Source organism: Psittacula echo (genome assembly GCF_963264785.1).
Source record: "Psittacula echo genome assembly, chromosome: 18".
Taxonomy (NCBI): Eukaryota; Metazoa; Chordata; class Aves; order Psittaciformes; family Psittacidae; genus Psittacula; species Psittacula echo.
In genome coordinates, this window is record NC_137754.1 from 4408473 (window position 1) to 4421150 (window position 12678).

General features: G+C 52.1%; 1 protein-coding gene across 1 annotated transcript in view; it reads right to left on the reverse strand.

The window, feature by feature from the left end:
- ETS1 (ETS proto-oncogene 1, transcription factor) overlaps window positions 1-9016 on the reverse strand; it is a 44815-nt gene extending 35799 nt beyond the window's left edge. The window contains exon 1 of the mRNA XM_080631542.1: window positions 8865-9016. Within this exon, the coding sequence (XP_080487668.1) occupies window positions 8865-8934 (70 nt within the window). The 5' untranslated portion in view covers window positions 8935-9016. The remainder of the gene's footprint in view (window positions 1-8864) is intronic.
- Between the last annotated feature and the right edge of the window lie 3662 nt (window positions 9017-12678).

The following is a 12678-nucleotide window of genomic DNA, read 5'->3' on the forward strand; positions in this document are numbered from 1 at the left end:
GTCAGGGTGCACCACGATGGTGCTACCAACTTGCTGGACCCATCCCATGGCTGATGCTGGGGATTGAGGAAATGAGTTTTTCCTCACTTCTGGCTGCAATCGAGGAGGAATTGCGTTTACTGACCTCACAAAGCAGTCTGGAGAGACAGAGCGGTTGGGTAACACGCCTTGAGCGTTTGAAAAGAGAAAGCACTTGGCACTGCGCTTTAAAACTGCTTCTAACAATAATGTGTAAAAGAAGGAGAGAAAAAAAGACCCAAATTTCACGTGTTCCACTACATCTTCTTTGAATTTTCCAGTGCAAAAAGCCAGGAGTACTCAGCTTTTGCAAGAAACAACAGAAGTTGTTTCTTTCTTCTGACAGTTCAAGTTTCGGTAAACAATTTCTCGTAACTAAAAGGTAAGGAAAATAACCCCACCACTTCGCTGCTTCTCGAACACTGACCAAAATGAAGTGGTTTTGCACAAACACATGCAGACACCTACGAAAAAAAAGCTTTCATGTGGGTCAAAAAGCCACATTTGGATTACTGCAATAGATGCTGCTGACACGGTGATGAAGAAAGCAACAAACAAACCCCAAAGTGCTTCCTAGTGTCCAGCTCCCCTTTCTGGGGTCTTCCAGCTGCAAACATCAGTGGCAGCTTTCCCTGAGTCAGCAGTTTTATCCAGAAACCTCTAAGGACACTGCAGGAGAGGCAGCCTCCCAGTGAGAATCCCAGCCTCCACGAGGACATGCAGCCCTCACCCTTGAAGGGACGCAGGGCTGAGCCATTCGCCTCCCCCCAGTCTAGCTCCCAGCCCAAATCAGAGTCAACCAGTACACTCAAACTGGAAATCCCAAAGGTCAGATGGGTCCTGGCCTGCCTGGTGCTGTGGAGGAGGCAAAGAGGTGCAGTAAAGCTTAACGCACACCATAAGAAAACCTATATAAGACATTGGCACATGTTGCCCAGAGAAGCTATGGCTGCCCCATCTCTGGTTCAAGGCCAGGCTGGACGGGGTCTGGAGCAAGCTGCTCTAGTGAAAGGTGTCCCTGGCCGTGGCAGGGGGTTGGAACTGGATGAGCTTTAAGGTCCCTTCCAACACAAACCAGTCTGGGATTCTGTGATTCTACAGATACAGCAACGAGACGGAGACCTGGAGCACACACTGGGGATGCTCCCACATCCCTGCTGCAGCAGAACTGGGGCACCATGCCTCGGTTTCCCCTCAAACCACGTCTCATCAGGCCTTTCTTCAACATCCTTTGGGGTCAGAGGCCCCAAAAGCATGCATGCTGCATTAAAGAACAAGAAGCAAAGTCCCACTGGCTCCTTCTCCTGCGCTCCCCACCAGCCATCTGAAGAATGCCTTGGAATCATGTCAACTATTTGCAATGGGATTGGGGGGGGGGAGAAGGGGCACAGGGAGGGGAGCACGGGGGGAGCCACTCCACTTTTGACTCAGTGTCTGGCTTCTTTCATCAAACCCACATTCCTACTCATGCCATCACCCTCCGGGAAAGTGCGACAACGTACATAATCCATGTGGAGCCAATTTAACATCCCCTCCGCGTAAGAAAACGCGTTTTGTTCATTAAGGAACCCTGAACGCTTCAGCCGGGGTGAGGAGCCAGCCTGCAGCTCCACAACCACCCCAGCAACGTGGTCCTCAGCAAGGAAGCTTTCCTACATACAGCCACGTCCTAAAGCAAAGCAATCTCCCTGCAAACCCACCCTGGGAATGCTGGCTCGGAATAACACTGCACCGGCCAGCCCAGATGGGTCTCTGCCTCTTCTGTCTTCAGAGGAAAGGTTTAACAGGAGGAGGCAAAAAAGCTGGAAAGCAGGAACTGCTGGAGCAGGGGATTGCTGCAGTGTCCAACACCCACCACGAGATGAATGGGAATGGGAATTACAGCCTAGAGCCAGACAGAGCCCTGTTATCCTAATCCACACCGCGGGCTGCCGCCAGGGCATGGCAGATAGGATGCTCACGGTAGATAGGATGCTCACGGTAGACAGGATGCTCACGGTGACCTCTGATCTCCAACTCTCATTCCCAAACCATAGGAAGGAGGGGATTTTTCTCTCTGGAAAGGAAAGCTGCTAGCTCTTCCTCACATTTGTAATAAGTTATATTTACAGCTACAGGAACCAGCTGCGGGATGGGAGGGCTGTGCTACACCAGCAGAGCATCCTGGCTTCTTGCATTACAAACAAAGGGGTCCACCTGCATGGCGCAGAGCACTGACAGCAATTTGAGGCACAACAGCATAAAAACAAGCCAGAAACCACTGGGAGACACCCAGCACACTGGAGCAGGGAACAGGACAACTTGGAGCACTGGTGGATGCAAGCGCCAAGAGCCTTCAGCTGAACACAAGCTGCCACTGAGGAGCTCAGGCTTTGCATGCAAACATTAGCAGGCTGTTAATGCTCCTCACTTTCAGGTCTATTGTCTACAACCTATGAGGCTGGGGCTTTTAACCAAATTACAACCTGAAACCACCCTGATTTTATGCCTTTTCTTGGCCACATCTCAGGAGCTGACATCAAGTTATACATCCCAGCCCGATGCGAGACCCTCCGGTGTTCATTCAAGTTGATATTCAGGTAAAGCCACCTGCAGATTTGCATGTTTTCAGGTAATTACCACCAAAGGCTGCTGCACTCAAATCCCCAAACCAGGACAGAGCAGATCCATAGGCTGGATGCACATGCAGCAGGGCTGAACCCAGTTGTGCAAGAGCATCTCAGCCGTTATCTTTGGAGCCATCTCAGAGTTTTGCCATCAGCAGGACTCAAGGGCCTCCCTCCCCTCAAATTCCACTGCACCTGGGAAAAATGTAGGAGCTTGTAGGAGAATCAATAAATATTTATTGTTTAACCAGCAGTATTTTGACTGGAGATGTAAGCATGGCCCCGTGCCAGTGAAACCAGAGCCTTCTTGGCCAGCGCTGCAAACAAATCTTTTTCTGTATCTAGCTGGAAGATTATAAACTACACAATGAGAAAAAAAAGAAGGAAAAAGAAACACAGGCAGCGAGCAGCTTAGTCACGGAAGAGGAACAAAACTGCTGAGATGTAAAAGTATGTCGTGGGTGTATAAAACATAAGGGGGATGCCGGCCAAATTTCTGGCTGAGGCAGCTGTACCGTTTGTACCAGGTATACATTTGTCCCACTGGCTTCTGCAGTGATGAGGATTTGTGCCGTATCGGAGCATGTATCGCTGCCTTCAGTGGAGCTACGCTGATGTGGATGAGCTGCAGAGTGGCCCATAACCAAAAAGCAGACGTGGGGAGTCAGGTCTTGACCTATGGAGGCACAGACTTGCACCCATCAAAGACCACTGCTTCCATGGGGATCCCTCAAGCTCACAGTGCAATGAAGAGTCAGTGGCTGGCTCCAAGGTCGTTTTAACGATCCAGTAAGGCAGATAATCCCCTCCTCCTTCACTTGAGTTAGTCCCCTGGCACCATCCCATCAAGCACTGATGAAAACCTGAAAGCCTGGAAGATGCCACCAGCTCCAGCCTTTGGATCCACTCCAGGAACAGCAATGACACTTGCTCTCCTAAGTCATGTAATCTGCTCACCTTGTGAGCAAAAAGGAAAAGACCCTCTTTCCTTGTCTGGGAGAAATCCACTTGGATTTGCTCCTTTCTTCTTCAAAATCCCATCACATACCAGTACCACATCTGAAAACAACCATTCAGGATGACAGATCTGCACGTCTACACCACTAAATTGTGCTCAGACACGGCTTTAGTCACACCTAACCTCTTCCCTGAGTGCCCGCGATGTATCTGGTATCACCAAAACAGCAACTAGCGAAGAACCCACCTTTCATACAGCACCAAACTGTAATCCAGGGTCTAACCACAGGCCAGCCTTGGCACCCTAAACCCACACAAGGGGGACCCGCTCAGGATGATGCAGCCATATTCAAAAGCTGGCTTCCGTGGTTGAGCTCAGCATGCCACAGTCCCATTGGAAAGAGCACACATGTTCCTGGCTCCTTGCTGCCTGCCAGCAATCTGCTATGGATTTGGGAGAGCAGGGATGGCACAGGACGTGCTTGTCAGCTCGCTTTGGAGAGCTCCAGTGCGGCATTCCAGCATGAGGCTGTGTTATCCCTTCATTTTATAAGGCCTATCAAAGCATGGCACACTGTAATTACATGGCAAATTAACAGCCACTTCGTGTAACAACACTGTAATTACACACTTGTTACATGCTTTGGGGAGTTTATGATGGAAACCTGGGAGGAACGGGGTTCTGCTCCTCTTTCCTGGAAACCTCACTCCCTGTACTCATGTCAAAAATGATTTAGTCAAGGATATGCTTTAGTCCTGTATCCCTGACAGAAAAGTCTATGGAGTTGCCCTCCTTCCACCTCTTCCCACCTTTTGTCCCTTAAGTAGACAGAAGGTGACACTAAAAAGAAGGCTGGAGCTGGTGGCAGACGGTCCCCTCCCTCCAGGGAAACTCTCATTCCCCCATCCTAGCTGGATACCACAGTAATGGGCATTTTGTAAGTGCATAGACAGATAATTGCTCTTTTTCAGTTCAAATTCTCACCTCCTCCACAGGCAATCAGCACCGAAAATGCCAAGAGGAGCCCAAAGCCCTCAATTTATTAGTCTTGCCCTTGTTGACTGATGATTCATGCCCACACAGAGGAATCCACAGCCAAAGCTGAGCTCTCACCTTTGCTGTTAATGCACAAGCTTTTAGAAAGACGCCAGATGCAATTCTCTGCATCCCTGAGGTCACTTCACCTTTCGGAGCTTGTTCCCCTTCCTCTTTTGCTGGGCTTCCATGCAAACCCTCTGGCATAGCCACTGCAAGCCATCACCAAGACAGCTCTCATAACAGCAGTAGGGAAACTGAGTCACACAGCGGCTGATACAGCCATAGGGACCAACCCAGAATGCTCTGCAAGGATAATACAGAAACAAACCTCCCCTTCTGGAAAAGATTCAGGCAGGTCCTCCCTCCACATCCACACCACATACAGGCTGTTCGCTTCCTGCAGCAATCACAGCAGGAGAAATGTTCCTTCAGCCCTGACCTGATGTTGTCCCAGACCCCGAACACAGGGAAAAGCTTTTGCCAGATGAAAATACACCCCTGGGATGCCACCTCCACGCAGGCCAATGGGAACAACGCCTCCAGCTCCCAGCTGTCCTTAAACCCATGAGGTTGTCCCATCTCCCCGCAGTCAGGATTCTACCCTGCCTCTGCCCAGATTCCTCTTTTCATGCCAGGCGAGAACAAATCCACCACCATGCACGTAACACACCTCCAGAGAAGGAAGTGAGAAGGGAAGTGGATGCAGGAGCATCTCTGCCTCAGCCGGGATGCCCAGCATCACCACCTGCATTACAGCCCTTCCCTGGTACTTTGTGGGATGCCTCAGGGGCAGCAAGTCAGCAGCTTCATTAGTTATCTCTGAGTACTTGGGAGTCCCAGTTATGGGCCGCCAGCTCCCAGCAAGGGGTGTGGAGCTGCTCTTAACTGGCCACAGAAAGCAAATGGAGCTTTGCAGAACTGGAGGAAACACATTAATTTGCAGAGGGCAGCATTCACTAGTTGCAAGGTGAAGCTCCCACTAGGGCTGATTTTCACATAGTTTGGAGCTTTATGTCTGAAAAAAGCCAGTAAACTAAATCACACCAACCCACTGGTAGATCAGTCACAGAATCCCAGACTGGTTTGGGCTGGAAGGGACATTAAAGCTCATGCAGTTCCAACCCCCCCGCCATGAGCAGGGACACCTTCCAACAGACCAGTCCTTTACCTGCAATCAAATGTGATGTTGCCATCTCCTCTATCAGATCCTATAATGAAAACCCATGCACATAACAACTTGCATGTTAAAGAAGCAGCCCACCACCGTGGCTTTTTGGCTCCTGACCTACTCATCTCACTCACACATTCTTGCTGGCAACAGCAGGGAGGAATTTGGCGTTGGAAGCTTTGTACAACTTCACATCCCTTTCGGGTTATTTTTAAATCCTTTGGACACACTACAAATCCAAAGAACTCATACACGCAGGAGTGGGCTGGAGCTGGGTTTCATTTCAGGGGTGTGAGAGGGCCACAGTATCAATGCACCTCTGCAGTTTTACACAGCATCAAGCACCTGGCACATTAAACAACTTGCACAATTGAAAACCTATGGCTGTAAGGACTCTCCCTGTGTAAGGTTAACCCTATGGGTGCCATGAAGAAACTCTGCTTTGCTGTTTGCTGGTGTGGAAAGGAACAGGGGGCTGGACTCTGTCCCATGGAGGCCAATGCCCATTTTGAAAAGGGCAATGGGCACATTTGGTGGCATATTCAGACACCAAGACCAAGGGCTGAACAAGCAAGCATCAGGGAGCAGTTAAGTCCTCAGTCTTATGAGGACTTAAGGCTGAGGGACATGGAGAGTTCAGTCTGGAGAAGAGAAGGCTCAAGGGGGACCTGATCGCTCCCTACAACTGCCTGACAGGAGGATGGAGCCGGCTCTGCTCCCAAGGAACAAGGGATGGGACAAGAGGAAACACCCTCAAGCTGCACCAGGGGAGGTTTGGACTGGATTAGGTAAAATTCCTTCACCAAAAAGGTGCTCAGGCATTGGAACAGGCTGCCCAGGCCAGTGCTGGAGTCACCATCCCTGGATGTGGTCACAAACCATACAGATGAGGCCCTCAGCGCCATGGGTTAGTGGCAGCCTTGGCAGTGCTGGGGCAACAGCTGGACTTGATCTTAAAAGGTCTTTTCCAACCTGGCTGATTCTGTGAAGCCCAAACCATACCGGAGCAGAGACAAACTGCATCTCCTACGCATTCCTGGGTGCCAATAACATGTAGCAGCATCCACACTCCTCTCAACATCAATCCAACCAAGCAAGAAAGCTTCAGCATCCTCTAAAAAGTTGAGAGGGGAAATGAGGTTAAGCCAGCTAATTGACAGCACTGACCTTTCTGGCTCACAGCGTTAGTGTAGCCACCAAAACAGAAGCCACTGCAGCAGAAGCCGACAGGGAGTCAGCTCTTTTTTACCTTTTGGGGTTTTATTTTTCAGCGCTCTTCCTGCTGAAGTTTAAACTTCGGGTCAACTCTAAAATGCTGTCACAAGCTGCAAGAGAGCTTTTGCAGAAAGAAGAAAACCAACTTAAGACAGGGTGAAACACCATGTCCTCACTTCAGGCACAAGACAGATACATTGACCCAACGCTCAAACACCTAAACACCAGAGACGGCCCTAAACATGCTCTCACCCATGCCAGGAGTGTCTAAATTCAAACAGATACGTTGGTTTGAACTGCAAAACAACCCCCAGGTGTTTCTCCCTATCCCATTTTCTTCCCCTTGTGGCAAGCAGGCTGCTGTCACCCCCTGAGCAAGTCTCCAGTGCATGTTCTTTAAGCCGAAGCTGCAGGAAACAGGCACAAACAGCTCAACTCCACCTTGAACCTGCTTCGGAAAATTATCCTTGCTGTCCCTATTGCACTTTGACGCCGGGTCCTTCCAAGCCCACACCTTAAAGCCAGGGTCAGCTTTGCTGTTGGGGGCACAGCCCCAAAAAAGCTGCAACAAGCAACCGAGTCCTCTCTACAGCAGGGAGAGGGGGAAGATGTATGCAAAGCCATGTCCCCGCACTGGACACCATGTAGCAGATCCGCCAGACGTCTGCTTCATTACCGGAGCTCCGCAGACGAGCTGATGCTACACGAGCATCTACTCCAAGCCGGAGCCGCAACCCCTGTGCGCTCCAGCACTCGGCTGGAGCTGTCATTTCAGCTCGCACATGCAGCCTGAAATCCCATTGCCTGGCAGGAGCTGAGCCCCTTCCTGGGTTTCCTCGAAACTTGCTAGCTGGCAAAGGAAGGCGCAGCTCTAATTCGATTTTCTTCGGCGCGCCGGCGCTGCACAAACCCAGCAAACCTCCACCGCAGCGGGAATTACAACAGGGCTCACTTCCCCCTCCCTTGCACCCTTGAAAAAGGAGGGGTTTGCCCTGCAGACCCTCCAAGCTTCATCCTCTGCCTCGACTGAGCAAGGCAGACATCAGTCGAGCGCCCGGGGTCAGCAATCAGACAACATCAGTATGCGAATAACAGCCCTTATTATGGTAAAGACTCAACTACGAGCATTAACCACAGCCAGCTGAACTTATCGCTACAACAGAAGAGAAACCCACACACTTGGAGTAACATGGTGCTGTCGTCCCTGATAGCTCCTGCACCCTTCCTCCACCCATTTCTCCGGCTCCAGAAAGGAAAAAGCAAATCAAAGCAGCGGGTTTTCCTGGTTTAAATCTACATGAGGCACCGATGGAGTTTTGTTTCCTAAATACCACGCAAGATATTCCCAGCGAGGGATGGGGAGGAATGTCCACCCCAGACAAGCTGCTTGTGCTGCGCTGCCAGCTTTCCACTCGGGAAAAGACGGGGTGTCCCGGGGTTAAAAAACAATCCATGGGAGCGCATCTCCGCTGCTCCCAGCCCGAGGTGCTCGCCTACATCCCCGCAAGGATGCCAGAAGCATGAGGAAAGGCGGCTGGAGGGACGGCGGGTCGCTGTTTAAGCAAAGCGGTGGCTTGAGAGGGGCGGAAAAGTCTTCAAACTGCTCGGAAATTAAGTTCGCCTTCGCCTTTCCCCCAGCGGTGCTGCGGGACAGAGCCCGGCGGGCGCCGCTCCGCTCCGCCGTGGCTTAGGGGGTGGGTTTCATTTCCCCTTCCCAAAAACACTCCCCATAAACCCAAACCCCAACCGTCCCCGGTCAGACATCCCCCCCCCCCACCGCCGCCCTGGCTACGAAACAAGGGGAAGAAAGGGTGCAAAGAGTTCCCCGACGAGGGGGACACAGGGACGGGAGGGCGCTCACCGGGGGACGGGAAGAGCTCGCTGTCCACTTTCTCCGTCTTGATGATGGTCAGGTCCACCGCCGCCTTCATGGCTGCGGCGGCGGCGCGCCGGGACCGGGGGGCGGCGGCTGCTGAGCCCCGCCGAGCGCGGAGCGGGGCGCCCGGGCGCCTGCCTGCCTTCCTCCTCCTCCTCCTCCTCCTCTTTCCTTCCGCGCTTCCTCGCTCCTTTCTCCCACTCCGCTCCCCCACCGCCCCTTCCGCGCTCCCTCGTTGCCGCTCCGCTCCGCCTCGCCCCGCCGCCACCGCCCCGGCCCGGCCCGAGCCGCCGAGGGGAGGGCGTTGGGCCCGCCCCGAGCGGTGACAGCGGCGGGGAGGGACCCGCTTGTGCCCGCCCCGGGGGCGGCTCCCGTACCCGGCGCCGCGGGGCTCGGAGCTGGAGCTGCCCCGGAGAGAGGGAAGTGATGGGGGGCACGGGATGATGTGGGTCAGCGCAGCCAGCGTGAATTTGGGATCTGCTGCTGCTTCGCTTGCATCCGTACCCGAAACACGAAAGAAACGTACAGTTGGAGTTTTAGCCCGGGAAAACGCCGCTAGCTGCAGGCAGCCCTGAGCCAAGGCTCTTGAAACCAGTTGCTTTCACCCTGCTTGCCTGGACATGAACCTGCCACACGTATATGGCCCCTTCCATTCTCACATCACCCCTTACCTCTTGTACCACCATTGCGGCTGCCCACTGGGATGCTCTGCCACCCGCTAGCACATCTGAATCTGAATGTGTGAGCATGGTCAGGTCAAAGTGTGCTTGCATTGAAGGTGGTTGTTCACGAGTGTGCTCTGTACAGGTGGGAGGCCAAAATGGCTTGGGAACTGGCTAGATAAAAAGCACCTTGAAGATGCAAGATGGGCGTCACGCCAGCGTGACATGAAGTTAGCAGAAGAATATCGTTTTTCGCATGAAATATGTTTTATTGTATTTAGGGAGCACAAACTTCAGACCACAAACGGCAGAGCAGGAGGGAGATTATGACTCACAGACATCAATTTACCGGTACGAGTGTTAAAAAAAAAGTGATTAGCAACCAGCTTTTGTGGTTCTCTCACTCCGAAAGTCTCAACAGCCTCTGACACACTGGCAGAGATGGGCTTAAATGAACATCCCGGCTGTGATGGGGCAGCCATATGAGCCAGCGCTGGGGCTCAAGGCTGCCTGCTAAGCCATGGGATGAACCAGGGTCCTGCCTGCAGTGAAACCTTAAAACACACCGAGAGACAAACTGCAGATGCAAACGTTGCAGCTCAGGATTATTTCTAGCTTTCGCAGTCGCCTGAGGCATGTTTATAGAAGGAAAACGAGTAACTAAAAGAAGCTGCGAGGTGCCAGGGCCAGGAATCAAGAGCCTGATTCTGGCTCACACAAGCAGCCAGTTTTACCAAGAGCTAGCAAAGCAGGGCAGGCACTTAGCTCCAGCCCGTCAGGTACCTCACCCATTGCCAAGCACTTGCATTTCTAATTGCACAGGCAATTTTGGCTTGCCAGCTCAATTATGGGAAATCTATTCCTGCAGCAGGGCAATAGGAGCAGCAGTTTGCTCTGTGACCAATATAAGTCCTCTCTCCAGTGATTCCCATGTGCATTGGAGAACCTGAGCTGCCATCAGGCAGAGGACGAGGTGTGAAACCTTGGGTGGTGAGTCCTTGGTTTGAAGCCTACCACAGGAATGAACCTGGAAATCTGGAAGTGAAAAGAGGATGGATGTAAGGATAAAATTTGGTCTCTATTGCCTCTCCCCAAACAGGATCATGTGTTTGCACCTGACCTTCATTTTGGGTTTCTTTTCCCACACGGGATGGACAGCAATGATTGAAGGAAGCAGCTATTGAGAGGAGATTATGCAGAACACTTCCAGTTGAAAAGCAAAAGGGGATTCAGGAGAAACAGCTGCCTTTCTGTATGATCCCTTCCAGAGCAGGCTTGGGAAGGGAAACCTGATGCAGTTATCACAGCCTGACAATCTTCCCCTTCCTACACTTCTCTCTGCGTGCTGCAAACATCCCGGGCGAGTATGGGAGCGTGAGTGCAGGGCTGGTTTACACAGCTGCCATCAGCAAGCACCTGCGGTCCCAACCGTATTGAAGTGACCCCAGCGCTCTCCCCTCTCAATAATCCACCCGCTCAGAGCAAGCAGCCTCCTGCAGCAAACCACAAGCCCCAGACTGAAACAGGAGGCGCACAGCGAGGTTGCCGTGGCTTGTCTGAGTGGGTGCTGATGGGGACGTGCTGTCCATCCCCCATTCAAGGCTCCTGTAAGCAGAGACGGAGCTGGTGATGGGCATCAGAGGAGGCAGCGGCTCCTCTGCATCTGTGCTTTAGCCTTGCTCCTGTGGGCCAATGCATTTGCCTGAGCGCTTTACAGTCTTAAGGGCTGGGTGAACTCCAGTGCACCTGTGAAGGCATTCCTTTTCTTCTGGACCAGAACAAAGGCTCTAATAAAGATCCTTCTCCCATCTTGTGTGTTTTTAATTAGGGAAGATACACACGCTCTTGGCATCCCGTCTCAGCCCTGATCTTGCAAAGCTGATGACACTAAGCCACAGCTTGGTGCAGCATGGCTGCGGCAAGGCTTTGAGCTTTTCCACTCCCCACCCTCACCCCCCTTCCACGCTCCCCCAAACTCCTGTTGCAGTTTGCTTGTGCCATGTACAGCAGCCCCTACATGTGAGGAAACTGGAACTGCTGCCAAGAGTAGCACCAGGGTAAAAACCCCAAAGTGGAGGAAAAGAACAGAGAGGCTGCGGACAGAGATTTCCTCCCAGGGCAGCTGAACCTCTCCTTCGAACTCGACTCCGTCCTCAATTTGTGTTCACTTCAGAGCCTGCAACATGAAAGCCCTGGCTCTGAACTCCAGCTGAGCCGCTCAATGGCTCAGTGTTCGCAGAAGGCATGGAAGGAATCCATTGATTAGTTTCTTCAGCTGGGATGTGACCATTTGGAGTCCAAGACCTGCCAAACATGACTTCGCCTCGGCAACTGGTTCCTATTTGCTGCTTACAGGCTTTTGAAATATCTTTCCTCTTCCACATCCAAGTCTCACCCTCCTTTTCCATTCTGTCGTTATTCAACATTAATATCTACTCAGGCTTTCTCCTGTCGAGGGAGGATGCTGGGTTGCGGAGAACAGCCCTGCTGCCATTAATACAGCCAAAAGATTTTGCCGTTGATGGGAGATAACCATCTGCCCTCCCTCCACAATGCAGCCTGGCTGTTTTTAAACCTTTGGAACAAAGAAAGGACGGGCAGTAATGCCACATTGTTCCAGGGACGCTGACTAACCTTGGTTTCAAAGAATAATAATAATCACTCATTTAGCGTTGAGGAAAGGTATGACGAGAACGCAGCCTTTGCCGTGATTTCCGAACACGCAGTGAGGGCAGGAACGCTCTTCCATGACCTCTCTCCAAGCCGGGGCCGTCTCTTTCCCTTCGGCACAGCCGAATCCACTCCTGTCATGGCCCTTTTACCAGCAGGCAGCTGTTGGCTCTCCTCCAGATGTTAGAGCTGGGACAGCTTCTCCTCTCCCTCGGATGTTCCCATTGTCCTTGCAGCAGGCTCAGGATTAGGTGTTACCGGTCGTGTGGAGAAGGAGCTTTTCCGAGCACGGCTGCTCCCAAAACGTGGCTACCTCTGGGGTGAAACACAACGGCTCCTTAACAACGCGGAGCAACACCGCCCAGCTGTTGTGGACAGGAAATGAAGAACACCATATCCAATTAAACCTGCAGGGGGATATTTATGGCAGAACGTAATTAGCCAAATTGGAGCCTGCCCCAAAACTG